Source organism: Salvelinus namaycush, chromosome 5 (assembly GCF_016432855.1).
Source record: "Salvelinus namaycush isolate Seneca chromosome 5, SaNama_1.0, whole genome shotgun sequence".
In the NCBI taxonomy this organism is placed as follows: Eukaryota; Metazoa; Chordata; class Actinopteri; order Salmoniformes; family Salmonidae; genus Salvelinus; species Salvelinus namaycush.
The window spans coordinates 28,190,017-28,211,416 of NC_052311.1; the positions used below are offsets into that span (position 1 = coordinate 28,190,017).

At 42.3% G+C, this 21,400-nt stretch overlaps 1 protein-coding gene across 2 annotated transcripts; it reads right to left on the reverse strand.

Annotated features, from left to right (window-relative positions):
• Positions 1–988: 988 nt before the first annotated feature.
• On the reverse strand, positions 989–17,947 carry LOC120048147 (four and a half LIM domains protein 1-like). 2 transcript variants are annotated; one of them, XM_038993886.1, is made up of 6 exons: positions 17,821–17,947; positions 3,872–4,053; positions 3,129–3,306; positions 2,354–2,523; positions 1,934–2,120; positions 989–1,736 (listed from the first exon to the last, which is right to left on the reverse strand). In XM_038993886.1, the coding sequence occupies exons 2-6, from the start codon at positions 4,025–4,027 to the stop codon at positions 1,582–1,584; spliced, it is 846 nt and encodes a 281-aa protein (XP_038849814.1). In that variant the 5' UTR covers positions 4,028–4,053; positions 17,821–17,947; the 3' UTR covers positions 989–1,581. The 2 variants fall into 2 exon arrangements, with proteins under 2 accessions (XP_038849814.1, XP_038849813.1); XM_038993885.1 differs by lacking the exon at positions 17,821–17,947 and adding an exon at positions 11,146–11,219.
• Positions 17,948–21,400: the final 3,453 nt, after the last annotated feature.

Consider the following 21,400-nt stretch of genomic DNA (forward strand, 5'->3'; position numbering starts at 1 on the left):
ATGCTTGAATCGTCCAAACAGAGGTTTGGGGACCTTATTTTTTGCCTCATAAGCCTGTTGGCTGATTGTTGTGCTAATAAACCAGAAGGTTTCTCTGAAATGGCTTTATATTAAACAGTATGTCTAGAGTTGAAGGGCCATGAGCTTAGCTTTGACTTATAGGCTTAAAGAATGTAACTTTGACTAAACAAACAAGCCCTTAATCGTTTAACATGCATCTCTGTCAGGAGAAACTGTTTTTAGTTATTATTCATCACAATATGATACGCTTTGCACTGGGAGGTTTTCCACTTTTTAAAAGGCTTGAAAAGCTTTCTGAAATGAATTACATTTGTAGATTGGGGTGACTTAACTTCACTGTATAATCCTGAGGGGGGTTTGGTATTCTTGAAGGAAATACATTTTCTCTATTCTCTCCTGTCTCTTCCCATCCAGGCTTTTTATGAACTTCCCTCCTTGACTTGACAAACCTTCATCTATTCAAAGTGCAGGGTATTGCTGTAGACGTGTTCAATATGAAACCCATGGTGGTTCCGTGGTCAGCGCTACATGTGCTTAGGTAATAGCAGTGGCACATCCAGTCAAAGAGCCAATACATGGCAGTCCTGATCTATTACTAATAAACAGGACTTGGACACTTAAAAAAAAAAAAAAGTAATCCCTTTCTGCATCTGTGGGCTTGAATACGGAGCTAACTGTTCTTAACAATCTCATGACAGTCAGTTGCAATGACGGTAGGATAGAATGGTGCCTTATTATAGCAAATCTAACTAATAAAACACGTCACATGTCCTTACCTTGGCCATGACAATCATTCTACCTGACCAGGGCTACAGTGAATATGAATTGGTTTCTGGAGGCTTTTCAGACCCTAACCCAAGCCCTGTCCACAAATTATATTTGTAAATATATCTAAAATGTACTGAGAGGATATGAACTGTTAAATAAAGTTTTGCAAAATAAGAGGGGTTTCATTTGTCGAGCAGAGGGAAATAAACACAATTTTGGAGCTTACCTTTATTGATTAATAATGTGCATTCACATCTTAAACTTCACTTCAAAAAGCTGAGTACATGATTAGACTCTCTGAGCATAACACTTTGATACCTATGAAGACCTAGTTTGTCCATACTGATTATTGAAGCACTATACACAACCCTCAACAGCTCTTCAAACACATCACTTCAGAGACACCATGACTGATTACTTAGCTAGTATATGATTCAAGAAGCAACAGGAAGCATGTAACAGCCATTACTGTTCCAGTAAGGAGCTGAAAAGGCCATTCCCTAATGATTATGCAGAGTTCTGAATTTGACCCAAGCTTGTTAGTATTACATATTGTAGGCCAAAAAAAACAAACCACTTGGTGTGTTAGTATTAAACAATGACAGAAAACAGTGGAACAAGATTCATATTCAACTGCTGTTAGATTTCATTCAGGTGATTAACCTAATACATGCTTTCTCTTTTAAACTCTTGATTGGCCACTTAATTTGAGTTAGTTGGCTTATTCCGTTTATGTTCTGCCCCCAACATGAATGAGACAGGGCACTTATTTGGCCCCGTTGCTGGCTATGCTCACAGCTTCTTAGCACAGTCAGGGCAGTAGATGTCCTCTCCGTTGATGACAAAGCGCTTGTTGGCCAGGGAGAGGGAGCATTTCTTGCAATTGAAGCAGTTCTCGTGCCAGGAGTGACCCTCGTAGTTCACCACGTTGGTCCCATGGCCAAACCCTGTATTATGGGAGATAGTGTGCAGCATAGTAATGGGCCAGATATATTATAACCAGTTTACAGCCATAACATCTTAATGCCACTGAATCTCACTAAAAACATTCCATCCTACACAATGAAATCCTTCATTTATTATAAAAAGTGTCCATACAATAAATATAAAGCATAAATGTTAATGTAAAGTGTGGGTGTCTGACCTGTGATGGGATTCTTGCAGCCGTTGCACTGCTTGGCCACGGAGGTCTTGTAGCAGTCCACACAGTAGACATGCTCCTCATGGGAGGTGAAGCGGGTTCCGGCCAGGCCCTTACGGCATGTATGACACACAAAGCACTCGGAGTGCCAGGGCTGGTCCTGGTAGCTTATACCACCTGTGGTGATGGGCTGAGGGGAGAAAAACCATGTTAGTTGCATTGGAAGACCATGTACTTATTCTGTATGAATAACAAAGCATTTTCTTTTAACTTGTACCTTCTGTTGGTATACTTGAGTATAAGAATGCTATAATTAGGCCTGTAATTACACTAACATGGCAGGAAATAATTAAACAAAATTCAGACAGAATGACAATGATTTTGTTCTGTTTGTGGGTGTGTGAAGGGGCAGGTCTTATGCACCTGCTTGCAGTGGAAGCATTTCTTGGCAAATTTCTTCTCGTGGCACGGGCCGCAGAATATGTCGTCGCCCTTGTTCAGGAAGCTCTGCGAGCGGATTGGTTGCTTGCACTCGAAGCAGGTGAAGCACTCCTCATGCCACACCTTGTTCTTATACTCCACATTCTGCGTGCCTGGCAGTCAAAGATATAATAGATGAGAAAACAGACCCTTGTTTCACACAGTGGGTGAGTTCGTAAATTCACTGTCTATCTACTCCGATTTCAGAGTACTCTTGTCTGAGTGTCCCAGAGTGCCGAATAACGGATTAATTTACGAATGCGCAACACCTGTTGAATATGACTGGTATCAGTAAGCTTCGGAAAATACACGTAATTCATTTGTTGCCAGCAGCTCAGTTAGTCACTAACGCTCTAGATAACATAAACAGTCTAACCAGTTATGCTAGGGCGAGTAAAGTGGCCAGTGAGATGTTCTCTCATTTGTGTCTGAAAGTAGCTAGCAAGATGGCTTGGGTGCTTGACTGCGAGGTCAGAACAGTCGGATCAACCGTACTCCTCGGCCAGAGCGTCCAATGTGCGTTCTGAACGCTCCGAGACAGAGCTAAAAGCTCTGAATTTACAAACGGACCATCTGACAACGCTCTGAATTTACGAACGCACATAGTGTCGGAATTTGCCCTGGGCTTCACAAGAACAACATAAATGTAAACAGCGGCCATCTGCACACTGCTAGGTCACTTAAGAAAGAAGTGTATTATGGGTATGGTTAAGCCCACCTGGCATGACCACCTTGTAGCAGGCCTGGCACCGGTTGCCATCCTCGCGGGAGCCACACGTGCCACACATGATCTTTCCGTCGTCCCTGGCGCCGAAGGGCTCGTTAGCCAGGGGCTTGTAGCACTTGGCACAGCGGAAGCAGTCCTCGTGCCAGTGACGGTTCTTATGGTTCAGCTCCTAGACAGAGAGGAGGGAGGGAAAGGCGTGAGATGCATTCATTCACATGGGCTTCCTACACACCTCATCAAACTGAGGCTCTTTCCCCAATCATTTGTTGGCGACGGTATTCAGAGGTGTTAGCCAGAAAAAAAAGAGTATGTCCTTCTGGAAAGCATTAGTGTAGATTACGTGAATTTGAGTGCAGCATACTATGAAGGGACTGACAGCCAAATGGACACCCTGGGGTAGACACTAGTCATGGTGAAACAATGTGAATGGTATAATATTTCAGGGTTCGTTAGCAATGATAGTGTCTATAACACAAGTAAGTATCTGTGACTGTTATGTTGTGGAGGCGGCTGCCCCAGGATCAGGTCGCCACCTGTCCATATAATCATATTCGTTATTATCTAAACGGCTAAATTGATCTTATATCAGCACTCCTACTCTGAAAGGCTTTGTGGATACTGGCACAGATATGCAACACTGGCCTTAATCTGGACATATGAACTGAAGCCAATCAGCTTTATGAACACACATTTAAGGGTACACACACACTCACAAGGACATACACAATACCCACCTTGGCATCAGCCCCAATGGGGCGACGGCATTCGGCGCATGTGTTGGCACAGAGTTTGTCGAAGCACTTTGTACACACGTGCTTCTCATCCTTCATCACATACTTCTTCCCATGCAGGTTGTCACGGCAATAGTAACAGTCAAAGCGTTCAGTCATGGTGGAAGTAGAGTAGCTCCTCGGCCCTGTACAAACAACAATCATATTTACCTTGGGGAACAAGTCATATATACAGTACCAGTTAAAAGTTTGGACACACCGACTCATTCCAGGGTTTTTCTTTATTTTTACTATTTTCTACATTGTAGAATAATAGTGAAGATGTCAAAACTATGAAATAACACATATGGAATCATGTAGTAACCCCCAAAAAAGTGTTACTTGTGCACATGACATTAAAGCTTGAACTTGAAACTTGTTCCTCAGCCATCTACAATGCATGCAGCCAGACCTGAATAATGACTCAGGGCTCTCCAAACGTCCTCACACTGCCATTAACCAGTGGTGTAAAGTACTTAAGTAGTTTTTTGTGGTATCTGTACTTTACTATTTATATTTGACTACTTTTATTTCACAACATTCCTAAAGAAAATAATGTACTTTTTACTCCATACATTTTCCCTGACAACCGAAAGTACTCGTTACATTTTGAATGGCTAGCAGGGCAGGAAAATGTTCAAATTCATGCACTTATAAAGATAAACACAAATGCTTCGTTTGTAAATTATGCTTGAGTGTTGGAGTGTGCCCCTGGCTAGCCGTAAATTTAAAAAAACAAGAAAATGGTGCTGTCTGGTTTGCTTAATATAGGGAATTTTAAATTATTTATACTTTTGATACTTAAGTATATTTAAAACCAAATACTTTTAGACTTTTACTCAAGTAGTATTTTACTGGGGGACTTTTACTTGAGTCATTTTCTATTAAGGTATGACAATTGGGTACTTTTTCCACCACTGCCATTAACACACACTGTCATGTTGACAAAACATGGCCCTGTCTAGCAGGCACCCAGCCACACAAAACCTATCCATCATCCAAGCTAAGAAAAATACATGTTCAAGCTGGCATCCCAGTACGAGTTCTGTCCTCTAATCAGACCCAACCAGGCAAGGGGCTTAGCACCGGCATGCCAAACGTCTGAGGGAAGTGTGTGGAAAATGGCTGCCTCAAAATGACCCACAGATGTCTGGCTGTGAACAGAGCTTTAGCATGTAGTCATCACGCTGTGTCTAACTCGGCCCTGCGGGGGTTGGCTGACTTTATCAGGCTTTGTTGGAAAGTTTAAGTCATATTTTTAGAGTGCCTGGCTCATTCAGTCCATCACATCCCATCCAACCTCTCTGCCGTTGTCTTCTTTTTGGCAGCGCCATTTCATTGGCTGTAAACAAAACCGTCCTCTGCTCCTCTCATTAACATTCCGATCACAATGGGCAGCACAGGCGGATCATCCGTCAGGATAAGACCAACAGTGTTGGAGAAGATACTCTGAAAATATAGTTTACCAAGCTACCAATTATTTCACACTGGAAGAAGGTTAAGCTACACTAAAGCTACCCTTAAGAAACATAGTTTACCAAGCTACCAATTATTTCACACTGGAAGAAGGTTAAGCTGCACTAAAGCTACCCTTAAGAAACATATAGTTTACCAAGCTACCAATTATTTCACACTGGAAGAAGGTTAAGCTGCACTAAAGCTACCCTTAAGAAACATATAGTTTACCAAGCTACCAATTATTTCACACTGGAAGAAGGTTAAGCTGCACTAAAGCTACCCTTAAGAAACATATAGTTTACCAAGCTACCAATTATTTCACACTGGAAGAAGGTTAAGCTGCACTAAAGCTACCCTTAAGAAACATATAGTTTACTTAACTAAAGTTACCTTGAAAAAGTAGTTCACTACATCCAAACTACTTCGTGAAAGATTATCATATGTAGATCTGAAATGTCAGAATACAAATTGCAAGACCGATACCTTTGGGGTCATATGTTTATAGAATGTAAATTAATGCCCACTTCACCCATATTTTCTCAGCTTTTTGCATTAAAAGTAGTGTGTAGTTCCAGTAGTAAGCAGTTAACTAGTGAAAACACTACCTAGATTTTATTTAGTTCAACTACCACCAAGCTACTGCAGAAATGAGTTAAATTACTAGTTGAACTACATGTAGTTCACTACTCCCCAACACTGCCCTTGGGAAAAATATTGCAGTCAGAGTGCAGTATAACTGCAGTACACTGCAATATAACTGTAGTTATAAACTTGGTGCTTCAAGCCCTGAATACTGATTGGCTGACAGCCATGGTATATTAGACCATATACCACGGGTATGACAAAACATGTATTTTTACTGCATGTATTATAACCAGTTTATAATAGCAATAAGGCACCTCTGGGGTTGCGTCGTGCCTAAGAACATCCCTTAGCCGTGGTTTATTGGCCATATACCACACCCCCTCGTGTCTTAATTAGAGTGCAGTATAACTGCAGTATGCTGCAAATACTGCATCCAAAATAACAGTTTTTTTTACTGCAGTAATTTTGTAGTATAAATGCAGTTAAGAGTGCAGTATATTCTGCAATTACTTCCTCCAAAATAGCAGTCAACTACAGTTACTGTACTTTTACTGCAGTTTCAAAACTTAAATCTTTTTTTGTAAGGGTGAAGACCCAGCTGTGTCCTGGAAGAGATTGGTTGTGTTCTATGGCCTCCCTGGAATGAACAATGCTCTTTCAGCCTGTCAGTGACCTACAGTATGTGTCATCGTGATCATCTTGATTGTCAATGTCATGCACTTGCAAGCCTCCTACATGTCTCATAGATGGGTTAGCTGACAATGTCACGAAAACAAAGAGCGCGCTTCCATGGGGCAGAAGTCACTGTGTTGTTGTGATTCTGGATGGCCAGATTACTTGCAAGAATGACAAGAAACTGCCACGTGGGGAATCGTAAGTGGCTCAAATATGCTAGCTACCTAACCAACTGTAAATGTATTTCAAATCAAATCGTATGTCACATGCGCCGAATACTTAAAAAATAAAGGAGAACATTTATGTCTAAGCTGTCTTCATCAGGGTATCAAATGTTATTTGTCACGTGCACCGAATACAACAGGTGTAGACCTTACAGTGAAATGCTTACTTACAAGCCCTTAACCAACAATGCAGTTAAGAAAAATACAAAAAAATAAAATGAAAGTAACAAATCATTTTAAAGAGCAGCAGTAAAATAACAATAGCGAGGCTATATACCGGGGGTACCGGTACAGAGTCAATGTGCGGGGGGCACCGGTTTGTCGAGGTAATTGAGGTAATATGTACATGTAGGTAGCGTTATTAAAAAATCCTCTTGGACCTAGACTTGGCGCTCCGGTACCGCTTGCCGTGCGGTAGCAGAGAGAACAGTCTATGACTAGGGTGGCTGGAGTCTTTGACAATTTTTAGGGCCTTCCTCTGACACCGCCTGGTATAGAGGTCCTGGATGGCAGGAAGCTTGGCCCCAGTGATGTACTGGGCCGTACGCACTACCCTCTGTAGTGACTTGCGGTCGGAGGCTGAGCAGTTGCCATACCAGGCAGTGATGCAACCCGTCAGGATGCTCTCGATGGTGCGGCTGTATAACCTTTTGAGGATCTGAGGACCCATGCCAAATCTTTTCAGTCTACTGAGGGGGAATAGGTTTTGTCGTGCCCTCTTCGCGACTGTCTTGCTGTGCTTGGACCATGTTAGTTTGTTAGTGATGAAGACGCCAAGGAACTAGAAGCTCTCAACCTGCTCCAATGCAGCCCCATCGATGAGAATGGGGGCGTGCTCGGTCCTCCTTTTCCTGTAGTCCACGATCATCTCCTTATTTGAGAGATAAGTGCTGATTGTGCAAATGTATTTATGTTTTCAATAAACATTGGAGACAAAATACAGTTTACATGTTGTCAACAATCTAAGCCAACCCTGTCTGTTTTGCCCCATAGTTGTGCATGCGTTGGTTTTGTTGCTAAACAACCAACCCGTCTTCACGAAAATATCTCTGATTATTGAGACAACAGATGTGATATTATTGTGAGCGCTCAAGTATCTTAAACCTTTTTAATACAATGAGAGCAATGGGGGGAAATACTAATGATGGAATGACAATATATCCTGGTAGCCGTGGGAACACTGCAAATATTGACGAGTGCCAATTGGTGCTCTTCGAGTGGCCTGGGGATGTGGTCAACAGTGAGTGTGGTGAACTGAACGGGATGAGTTAGAGCCGCTGTGGTATGTGTTCTCTCCCAGCTGTAGTGTACAGTGAGGATGGATGGATTCGTAGAAGAGGGGAAAGAGAGAGGCCCGTCTTTACTGTGCCAGAGGGATAAAGGAGGCAGCCTGGCTTGAGCCCCTATACAGAGCCACCGGTGAGTCATCCCCATTCTTATCTGAGTGGTACGAGCCAGTCGGGATCAGTTCAATAGAATCCAATTGGCAGGACCGGATCAATGGCTTAGAGGCAGTAGGGTATCAAGGTATCACAGTCTCAGAAGCCCAAATCCATCTCAAACTGAGTTAACCATGCATTCCATTCTGAGTGTGTAAGCACTGTGCCCGTATGTCAGGGACACCTAGGCCCACAAAGTCAGATGATTGACTTTTGAGGACACTGTGGATGCCACTGTGCCACCGTGACCATTGTGGGTCTAGATGTGCCTAATAAAAGAGCACTGTGATTAAGCGCTAAGCCTTTCAGCTACTGCCAATCACACAGCTGCTTCCACAGAAACAGCCATGGTATGCACCAGCACTCTTTGTAGGAGGGGTTGGAGTACACCACTTTGGTCCCTGGGGTGGGAGAAACACTTTACAGTGGAAAGGTCAGAGTAAGAGCACAGTGAGTGGTGAACCAGGATGGTGTCAGGGATAGCCTCACAGAGCCTGGCTCTCATTAACATTGATCACGGATGGCTTACTGATGGCAGATCAGAGCCAAACGGACCCCAGAGAGAGGGTTATGGAGGTAAGATCAACTGCTACAGTGCCTTCAGAAAGTATTCACACCCCTTGACTTTTTTACACTTTTTGTTGCGTGACAGCCTGGATATAAAATGTATTAAATTGATCTAAACATAATACCCCATAATGTCAAAGTGGAATTTTGATTTTAGAAATTTGTACAAATTAAATAAACAAATGAAAAGCAGAAATGTCTTGAGTCAATAAGTATTCAACCCTTTTGTTATGACAAGCCTAAATAAGTTCAGGAGTAAACATTTGCTTAACAAATCGCACAAGTTGCACGGACTCTGTGTGCAATAATAGTGGTTAACATGATTTTTCAATGACTACCCCATCTCTGTACCCCACACATACAATTATCTGTAAGGTCCCTCAGTTGAGTAGCAAATTTCAAGCACAGATTCAAACGGATTCAATGCCTCAGAAAGAAGGGCACCAAATGATAGATTGGTAAAAAAATAAATGATATCCCTTTGAGCATGGACGGTGAAGTTATTTATTGGGCATTGGATGTTGTATCAATACACACAGACAATACAAAGATTTAGGCATCCTTCCTAATGCAGTTGCCAGAGAGGAAGAAAAAATGCTCAGGGATTTCACCATGAGGCCAATGCTGATTTTAAAATGGTTGCAGAGAATTATGGCCGTGGTAGGAGAAAACTGAGGACGGATCAATAACATTGTAGTTACTCCACAATACTAACCTGCATGACAGAGTGAAAATAAGGAAGCCTGTACAGAATACAAAATATTCCAAAACATGCATCCTGTTAGCAACAAGGTACTAAAGTAATAATGCAAAAAAAATGAGGCAAAGGAATTCACTTTTTGTTCTGAATACAGTGTTTGGGGCAAATGCAACACAACACTGGGTACCACTCTACAAATGATCAAGCATGGAGGTGGCTGCATTGTTATTTTGTAAATGTTATTTAACTAGGTTCTTATTTACAATGACGGCCAAACCCTAACCTGGACGACGCTGGGCCAATTGTGCGCCGCCCTAAGGGACTCCCAATCACGCCCGGTTATGATACAGCCTGGAATCAAACCAGGGTCTGTAGTGACACCTCTAGCACTGAGATGCATTGCCTTAGACCGATGCGCCACTCGGCAGTTATGAGTATGCTTGTCATCAAGAATTGCAGAGTTTTGCAGGATAAAAATAAACTGAATGTAGCTAAGAACCAGTCAAATCCTAGAGGAAAACCTGGTTCAGTCTGATTTCCAACAGACTCTCTGAGATTAATTCACCTTTAAGCAGGACAATAACCCTAAAACACAAGGTCAAGTCTACACTACAGTTTCTTACCAAACAACCTTGAATGTTCCTGAGTGGCCTAGTTTTGACTTAAATCTGCTTGAAAATCACTGGCAAGACTTGAAAATGCCTGTCTAGCAATGATCAACAACCAACTTGACAGAGCTTAAAAATAATAAATTGGCAAATATTGCACAATCCTAGGTGTGTAAAGCGCTTAGAGACATACCCAAAAAGACTCACAGCTGTAATCGCTGCTAAAGGTGATTCTAACATGTATTGACTTAGGGGGGTGAATTCTTATCTAATCAAGATATATTAGTTACATTTTTCCTTCCACTTTGACATTATAAAGTATTTTATGTAGATTGTTGCAAAGAAATTACAATTAAATACATTTGAATAATACTTTGTAGCACAACAAAATGTGGAAAAAGTCAAGGGGTCTGAGTACTTTCTGAAGGCACTGAATGTATAGTATCTACCATGTGATATCTCTGTCTGACTTGAAATGTACCCAATAAAAAAATATTGGATGAATCATCTTTGATCCACTACTTACAGCCTGAATGATGCTGTCCCAAGGACTTAATTTCCACGATACAGATGCATCAATCCAGCTGTAAATAGCATTGCCTTGAAAAAGGTCAAACCATCACTTTTCTCCAGAATTATTTTTCAACGTACTCGAGGGACCTCTTTGCTCCCTCTGTGGTGTCATAAGACCTTAGCTTCCTTTCCACCAAAAATGCAACAATTAGAAAATTAACTCCAGAGTAGTGGTTCCTGACAAAATGTCCTTTCTGACGCACCAAACAAACCCATATTTCTAGCCAAGGCCCAAGAGGAACTTTCCACAACCTACCAGCCAGTGTCTTTGACCAAACTTGAGGAAATCTCACCAAACCACCACCACTAGTCCAGCACCAGGTATCAGTAATGGATTGAACCCATATGAACAAGACACGCATCCATCACAATGCAACCCCACACTCCATCAGCCTATTTCTTTAGCTACCTGAAAGTCTGTAAGCCATGTTTTGGTCCAGGTAAGAGAGGTAAGGAGAGGAGAAAGACAAATCCAAGGACCGGAGGAGAGAGTAGCATCCACACAGGGAGAAAGGAGAAGACCACACACCCTACCAAGGTATGGGTTATATATACACCCCCTCTGACCCACAGCCTGACACCCACAGCCACCCCATCACCCCCTAACCCCACACCCAAACCCAACCATGAACTATCCATTCCATTTTAGGATATGCATCAGAAGAATAGAATGTTGGGGGGGAGATGGACAGAGAAAGCCAATACCATGGCTGGGACATCAGAGTCAACATATACCCACACTGCCCCCTATGTTATTTTTATATATAATATATACATTATATTAACATTGAGACAGTGGCTGAGTGCAACACTGTGACCAACCAGCAAGCTGATATCATTACTCAGTGAAAGTGCTGAAAGACATGGTGCAAACAGTGTATTAATCAAGTCATAATTTATGGTTAGTTTGTTTAGTAACGCTGTTTATATTACCATCAACACTTAGTGTGTGTGTCTGTCTGTCTGTGCGTGCATATGTGTGCATGTTGCGTCTGTATTTACATAACCAGATTATGTGTTCTAGAAACTATGCTCTGAAGTGCTCGCAGACAAGGTTCTTCAAGGCACAAACACAAGATGCATTTAAGATCCAAAGGAGAAAAAAAAGACACATTTTCAAACACTTTTTTTCCAATGTTGAATACCTCTCTGTGACTTTGGTGTCTCAGTGAAAATATTTCCTTGAAAGGAGCGAAGCTGTTCACAGTAAGAGGGATTTATTTTGTAACTCAAAAGGAACTATACACCATAGACCCGGGATGGGCCACTTTGATGGGGGTGGGGGCCACAAAAAATATGAACTCATCATGAGGGACCGCAGTGGCTCGCGGGTCTGCGTACCCACACATGCAGACAACGGATTTGTGCAATCAATATATTTGTGCAGTTAAACTACTTAACTCTCTTAACTAAATGCATTATACCAGTAGCCAGGGCTTGCCTTCACTTTGTCATTGGGTGGAGAGAGGTTGTTGCAGCTTAAAAGCGAATTTCCTGCAATTCTACACATTTTGCCACGACTTATGCCATGTTAATATTAGGGCTGGGAATTGCCAGGGAAGTGTGGTTCTAGACACACACACACAATGAACAGGAAAGTATGGGAGGTAATGATGGAAACTGGATTAAATAATCAAGGCATCATCAAGTCAATGACCCGAGTAAAGACCCATGATCCCCATTGTTTACTTGCCCTGATGAGTCTACCATGTCTCAGCACTTCTCCCTGTGTTTCTCCCAAATGGCTTCCGATCTCCTGCGCAGTGCACTACACTTGACTAGAGCTCCATGGACAATGGTCAAAAGCAGTGCACTATATAGGGAATAGGGTGCCATTTGGGATGAAACCCATGTCAACCAGGAGAATAAGCCAAAGGACAACAGATCCTGTGGAGAGAATTCAAAGTAGTGGAGGCTTGTTTAAGGCATTTGGTTGTAGTCACAGAATTTGTTTTCTCCCATTATTGAGGTTTGAACTTATTGTTTGTTCTTTTGTTGCCTGTCTGTGTAAATCACCTGTCCCTCAGTTAAACTAAACCCACACAGTAGCATTTATGATCAGGTAGGTATCATGGACACCACAACACACCACTTAAAGGGGCAATCTGTAGATCAGTGACTCCCTGCCACTGTTTTAATAAAAAGCTGAGGGATGGGTTTGGAAAAATGTAACCACTCAAATTCATATACAAAGCTATGGACGCAAGAGCTGACCATGCATGAAATCAAAATATTTTGATTTCACTGAATAGCCATATTTGAAGTCTATTCAGTGCTTGTTTACATTATTTACAAACATTAAAGTAAGCTTATATTTGGGTTTTTGGTGGGGTAGGACAGTTGAACTAAGCTCATGAGGCATGTATAAATCATATCATACATTTAAAAATCCCCAAATTGATGTGGCAATCACAGATTGCCCTTTTAAGCCCCCTGAGTAAGAGCCCTGTCTTCTGTCCTCTGTTTAGTACACTCATCCCCCCATTATTGTCATCCCTGTCCCTTTCTCCCTTGTACGGCCTCCCTCAGTTGTTATTTTTCTTGATCCTTTCTCAATATCTCTCTCCTCTCTCCCTCCATCTCCCCCTCCCTCTGTAACAGGCAGTTGTTGTGTTGACAATATAAATCAGTGTTTGTGCATGTGTGTGTGTGTGTGTGTGTGAACGTGCGTGCGTGCGTCTGTGCATGTGTCCGTGCATGTCCCTGTATGCATGCGCGATTGGAATGCTGACAGCGGTGTGACAGGCTCATTTGCGGGTACTGCTATTGAGACTGTGTCTATTCCCCTAGTAGACAATAGCAGAGGAATGCACACCCGCCCGCCAGTCCCTTAGGTACTGCCTTCAAACAGGACAGAAATAGCACCACACACTCACCCTGGCTCCATCAGCAACAACAAACCACACAAGAACCACAAATACCTTTTCCAATCTAAAGATGGAAACTGATAGGAGTTAGTCAGCCAATAGCCATAAACACCGACGTGTTAAAATGTTGACAATACATGTGACGTACTGTAGGAGAATATGTTGACCACGTTCAGTTGTATCTACCTATCCAACCGGGACACAGATATCGGGACTCTACAATCTCTGCACCGCATATTTGCTCTCCCTCAATGCTTCCTAGCACTCCACTACATGAAACGCTATTGGTCTCGGTATTTATGCTCCCTGGCAGAGATTAAAAGAACTGTTCAGAGGATAACCCGGCAGCCGTTCAGTAGCAGTGGTGGTAGATAATGACATCATTTGAAATCCTCTGTGCATTAACATCATATATCTAACCAGACAGAGTCGTATTGCACATGTTACCAGTGGGATTAGAGAGGTAAGAAAAAATAGGATGTCTGGAGTGGACTTCCTGACCAGATGCAGGAGTAGGTCCTGATTGGGTCATTAGAACATGCCGACACCCCTTCTACTGTACAGCCTAGTGTACAGTGTGTACAGACACAACCTAAGATCACCATAGCCCTGTGAGACAGCTATATCACTGGTACATTGTCTGCGGTTTTATCACAGTTCGTAGATCTGTTAATAACCTACCCTACAGCACAAATGATCCCTTACCATGTGTTACAGTAACACTGACGTCCACTGGCAACATGCATTATTCATCTTGTGCGGCTGTGTTTAAGTTGTCATTATAAACTGGGTGGTTCAAGCCCTGAATGCTGATTGGCTGACAGCCGTGGTATATCAGACCGTATACCACGGGTATGACAAAACATTTATTTTTACTGCTCTAATTATGTCGGTAACCAGTTTATAATAGCAATAAGGCACCTCTGTGTTTGTGGTATATGGCCAATATACCACAGCTACGGGCTGTATCCAGGCACTCAGTGTTGTGTGGTGCCTAAGAACAGCCCTGGGCCGTGGTATGTTGGCCATATAACACACCCCATCGGGCCTTATTGCTTAAATAACACATTCTCAATGACCAGCTCTCTGGCAAAAAATGTCAGCCTCTAATCGTGATAATTTAGTTAATGTATGTTTGAAATAGCCCCGACAGAAACAAAAGGACAGCCTATCCAAAGGGTAATTTCTCAGAATGTTCCCTCTGTCTGTCTCTCTGAGTTCTGTTGTGACTCTGTCACCATCTGGTCCTGGTCAGTGGAAAGGGCAGTGATAAGGCCGTCTAATCTCAGGGGAGTACTATTGTATTACTGACTCACCACCACACACACAAACACAGACACAGTGACAGACACAGAACTATATCAACACATGTTCCCTAGCAACAACAGAGGTGAAGGTGGAGACAGACCTGGGTCAAATATGTGTGATTTCTGAGTGGACACAAGGAGCCATTTTGTCAACAAGTCTGACGTGATCACATGCCCACATCATCATCTCGCTACCGGACATGACACTGACATGATATCCACGTCACACTTGCACACAAAGGTCACTACCCCTTAGACAACCACACATTTATTCTCGGTCCTACGTGTCAATCGAGGGCAACAGTGTTTCCAAACAAGAGGGGGTGTGGGGGGATATGTGTTTTTCCATTCACCACCCCCCAAACCCTCCCTTCCATGACATTGAGCTCCACACACAAACACAAGCGCACACGCACACACACTGATAAGGATTTCACAGTGGGCCCGGCCAACACTTCGAGCTCCCATTTCTTCTGCATGACTCACAGCTCTCTGAATCTCTCCAAAAGTAAACTGCTCCAATAGCCCAGTCTGCTCTGTTCATAAAGATAGATTGAGGAGTCTATCCCCAATATATGTCAAGTAGGACGATGGAAAGAGCTCTTAAAAGAAGCAGACTCACTTCATCCCTCCCTATAAGCCTGCAGACCGCCCTTAAAAAGTGGTGAGCCCCAGTTGCAAAATATGGTCATAGTCATTTGGAGAGTCACACAGTACTTCTGCCAATTGGAAAGAGGGTCTGGGAGAGGGTTATGAGCTCTCTCTCGCTCTCTTTCTCTGTAACAACACAATGAGGTGTGGATGTGGAGATGGGTGATAGGTATCCTAGCAGTTAAGAGCGTTGGGCCAGTAACTGAAACATCGCTGGTTTGAATTACCAAAATCTGGTTCGAAATATGTTGATGTGCCCTTGAGCAAGGCACTTACCACTAATTGCTCTTGTAAGTCGCTCTGGATAGATGACCAAAATGTAAAATGTGTAAGGCAGGGAGGTACAGTTCTGCCTCCACTGGAGACAATGTTGCTTCCCTCACAGCCAGCCGGTCAGTCAGACACACTACATTGCCTAATTAGGATCTACTCAGCAGTCAGCTGAAAGGCTAGTGAGTGTGCTGTATCATTATTTCATATGCTCCACTCATCTACACACACTTCAAATCAAATGTTATTTGTCACATGCACCAAATACAACAGGTGTAGACCTTACAGTGAAATGCTTACTTACAAGCCCCTTAACCAACAAGTACACATAGGTGCAAGCCTACACACACACACACACAGTGAGAGTAAACAGAGGACACTAATGCTCCAGAGGCTGTCTTCTTGGGCAGAAGGCCAGGTGTCCCCCTGGGACTGATGTGGACCATACAGGAAACACAAGGCCCTCCAGTAGCTGAGCCCTCTGATCTAACATAATCAATGTCACAATGTGTTCCAATGGGCATTATGTCTGCAAACATTGGGTCCTGCTGCTATTGCTGATGTGCCACGCTGGTATATCATTATATGACTGGTTGATCAGATTAAACTTTGCATGAACACATTCTTCACGAAGGCACAAATGCTCACATGGACTGAAACAGGACTGAATCAATCAGTCTGGTTAGAGACAAGGAGTGTACTGTAAAGTACCATATAATTAATGTACCATATTATGAAAAGTTATGGGCGCTGAACCCAATCCAAACAAAAAATAGTTTCGGCTTTTATTGCCTAAAATGGTGATGTCATTGGCACAATGAGAGCCAGTCACACTAGAGGAGGAGGGGCCTCCCCAGGTGTTCTGAAGCTGCTGCTGGGAGAAAATGACATCATACATTTGGCTTGGCAGCTGGCTTAACCAGTAAAGTGTAGCAGGACTGAGGGCAACCTATTGTACTGTGTGTTTTGTAAAGGGTTTTTGGGCTGACCTTGAATAACCCGCTGGTGGGAGGTAGGCTAGTGTTATTATGGTATTCTTGAGCACTGTTGATGTAGACATGGGGTCAGGGCCCTATTCAATTAATACTGGATACCACATTTTGACTATTGGATATGTCCAAAACAACATTATATACAGTACAGTTTTTTGTGAGTCCCATTGTACACAATATTTTGCTTGAGGAAGACAAATGCTGCTTTTGACTTATGCCAGAAAGCTGGTTTCAGGGTTTGATTGAATAGATTACATCATCTGTGTACAGAACACAAAAAAATGTAAATAAAATGGTTTTCAGTTACTTATTTTTTCCATATGTCAGTAAACTATAAAACTTGAAATTAAAAGCACTAGTAAATGTACCAAACGGCTCATTTTAAACCATTAAAACTGACCACATAGACTTCAGTAATTTACCAAGCCACACAATAACCATATGCATATAGACACTCACAGATCTTTGGTTTTATCTGAAAATCTATACATTTTCAGTCCACAAAATGTACTGCAACAGCTTCTTTAAAAAATATACTTGAGATAAATAATTGCCAATAGGCTAAAATGCACTAAGAATAAAGACACCACATGCCTCCAGGGATGGAACTTTACTTCATATCACTGACTATTAAAATTCCAGCCTTCCTTATCAGACCTCTTTAAAGCTACTGGTGCCAACTACGTGGAATTTAATTATGTACACCAGCATTCAATGTGCCCAAATGCACATGCACCTTGTGTCCATTTTTTGTTGTTGCTTGGACCCAAAGTCAGAATTGAACAAAAACACAACAAATGTGATTTAAACATGTACTCATCTCATAGACATAAAGGGGAGTAAAGAAATATATAACAAAAAAAGTTTAACTTTTTCGCATAAACAGTCTGGTCCGCTGGAATTTTCCCAGTCAAAGATAAACTTTATCCCAACACTAAAAACGAATATTACTAGGTTTGAAGTTGTTTTTTAATTCTCAAAATGTAATTTGACTCACCTATCTCCAAGCGTAAAATATGCACCCTCCTCTCTCTACAGTGATGCGTCCAACAGTAAGTTTTTAGCCGAGGTACCAGACGCGCCGTTGACGCTCCTTAAAAAGCAAGTGGAGCTCAGAAGAAAAAAAACCAGCAGGATATGATCCAAACCTCTATGTTAATATCAACAATGACCTCATCCAGGAATTTATAAGATGTAGCTGTTAGGATCTCAACTTCTCACTGGTTAATACTGGAGGTCATGGAAGCAATACTGTAGAATTCAAAAGCATCAAGACAGGGCTTCTGCTTAACAACAGGCTGCTCTTTGAGATCAGGTATATGAATCAAGCAATCGCAATATAAGTTTGTAATGTTTTAGTGTGGTGTGCAACTCTTAGCGTAGCCTAAGCTATTTTCATTACATATATCGATTTCATTGCATTCAGAGGAGGATGTAAGGTGCTATCCAGAAAATGTATTTAGGATGGAGATGTTTGACGTGACATTTATATGTCATCTATATTATCCATATGTATGCAAAGTATTCCCCAGTGCATGCTCACCTCCTTCTTTGGTAATGAATATCGTTTGCTGAGAGAGATTGCAACAAGATGAGTCACACTAAGCCAAAAGTAAATAGAGTACTTGTATCCTTACTCACCCTCCTTAAGCCTGCAACTGTTACTACAAAGGAATAACACAGGTAAATAATATTGTTGATACATTAGAACCACAGACGTTGTATCTTATCAAACTGTAAGGTGTCAATGACATAAGAATAACCATATTTTCTATTATTTTATATCAAAAGCACAATTCTAGCAACAAAGATCGAAATGGCTTGGCTTTACTATTGGCATCACTAACAGTACATGGATGGGAAATCCCTAGGAGCAGACACCCCTCTCCCAGTGGTCCAATTTAGGATGACCACATGTCCCGGATTTTGCGGGCTGTCCCGCATTTTGTCCCTTTGTTCCGAAAACAAACAAACATGTCCCGATTTATATCAACAAATTCCAACACCACTCATTTAGAAAAATAGGTCGATTTGTCCCGTATTTCAGTCAGACAACCAACCTGTTTCTTGCGGTCAAGTTTCGCGAATGAAAACATATATATCATAAGGATGTGGTAGTTTCTCATTCAACATCTTTGCTGCTACTTCACTCAAACTCATTCCTGTTTGAAAAGTCTCCCTTCCTAACTATTTTACATTCCCTGAGACCAACCAGAAATGTTTCCTTGGCCAAATATTCCCAGATTTTCATAAAACGGCCACACCTGTGGTCCCTCGTTTCTGCATCACCAAATGTTGTGCGAGGCAACAATAGTGTAGACTAATTGCGCTTCAACTGCTTGTTTGGTGCAGCAGGTGTAGGCTAGTGCTGCACCTCTCACAATGGTGCTCGTTTAGAAAAGTTAGATCCAAGCTAAATCAGTGTCTTGGAAGATCACATAATGATTCATTAGTATTCCACATAACCAAATATTAGCATAATATAACGTTGCTGTAACATCAAAAACACCACCTAATTTCTTCTGAGATTTTAGGATGGTTTTTATTTATTTTTTATTTCACCTTTATTTAACCAGGTAGGCAAATTGAGAACACGTTCTCATTTACAATTGCGACCTGGCCAAGATAAAGCAAAGCAGTTCGATACATACAACAACACATAGTTACACATGGAGTAGAACAAACATACAGTCAATAATACAGTGAAAAAATAAGTCTATATACAATGTGAGCAAGTGAGGTGAGATAAGGGAGGTGAAGGCAAACAAAATATATATAAAAATAAATAAAAATATAAAAAGGCCATGGTGGCGAAGTAAATACAATATAGCAAGTAAAAAAAAACACTGGAATGGTTGGTTTGCAGTGGAAGAAAGTGCAAAGTAGAGATAGAAATAATGGGGTGCAAAGGAGCAAAAATAAATAAATGAATACAGTAGGTAAAGAGGTAGTTGTTTGGGCTAAATTATAGATAGGCTATGTACAGGTGCAGTAATCTATGAGCTGCTCTGACAGCTGGTGCTTAAAGCTAGTGAGGGAGATAAGTGTTTCCAGTTTCAGAGATTTTTGTAGTTCGTTCCAGTCATTGGCAGCAGAGAACTGGAAGGAGAGGCGGCCAAAGGAAGAATTGGTTTTGGGGGTGACCAGAGAGATATACCTGCTGGAGCGCGTGCTACAGGTAGGTGCTGCTATGGTGACCAGCGAGCTGAGATAAGGGGGGACTTTACCTAGCAGGGTCTTGTAGATGACCTGGAGCCAGTGGGTTTGGCGACGAGTATGAAGCGAGGGCCAGCCAACGAGAGTGTACAGGTCGCAGTGGTGGGTAGTGTAAGGGGCTTTGGTGACAAAACGGATGGCACTGTGATAGACTGCATCCAATTTATTGAGTAGGGTTTTGGAGGCTATTTTGTAAATGACATCACCGAAGTCGAGGATTGGTAGGATGGTCAGTTTTACAAGGGTATGTTTGGCAGCATGAGTGAAGGATGCTTTGTTGCGGAATAGGAAGCCAATTCTAGATTTAACTTTGGATTGGAGATGTTTGATGTGAGTCTGGAAGGAGAGTTTACAGTCTAACCAGACACCTAGGTATTTGTAGTTGTCCACATATTCTAAGTCAAAGCCGTCTAGAGTAGTGATGTTGGACAGGCGGGCAGGTGCAGGCAGCGATCGGTTGAAGAGCATGCATTTAGTTTTACTTGTATTTAAGAGCAATTGGAGGCCACGGAAGGAGAGTTGTATGGCATTGAAGCTCGCCTGGAGGGTTGTTAACACAGTGTCAAAAGAAGGGCCAGAAGTATACAGAATAGTGTCGTCTGCGTAGAGGTGGATCAGAGACTCACCAGCAGCAAGAGCGACATCATTGATGTATACAGAGAAGAGAGTCGGTCCAAGAATTGAACCCTGTGGCACCCCCATAGAGACTGCCAGAGGCCCGGACAACAGACCCTCCGATTTGACACACTGAACTCGATCAGAGAAGTAGTTGGTGAACCAGGCGAGGCAATCATTAGAGAAACCAAGGCTGTCGAGTCTGCCGATGAGGATGTGGTGATTGACAGAGTCAAAAGCCTTGGCCAGGTCAATGAATACGGCTGCACAGTATTGTTTCCTATCGATGGCGGTTAAGATATCGTTTATGACCTTGAGCGTGGCTGAGGTGCACCCATGACCAGCTCTGAAACCAGATTGCATAGCGGAGAAGGTATGGTGGGATTCGAAATGGTCGGTAATCTGTTTGTTAACTTGGCTTTCGAAGACCTTAGAAAGGCAGGGTAGGATAGATATGGGTCTGTAGCTGTTTGGGTTAAGAGTGTCCCCCCCTTTGAAGAGGGGGATAACCGCAGCTGCTTTCCAATCTTTGGGAATCTCAGACGACACGAAAGAGAGGTTGAAAAGGCTAGTAATAGGGGTGGCAACAATTTCAGCAGATAGTTTTAGAAAGAAAGGGTCCAGATTATCTAGCCCGGCTGATTTGTAAGGGTCCAGATTTTGCAGCTCTTTCAGAACATCAGCTGACTGTATTTGGGAGAAAGAGAAATGGGGAAGGCTTGGGCGAGTTGCTGTGGGGGGTGCAG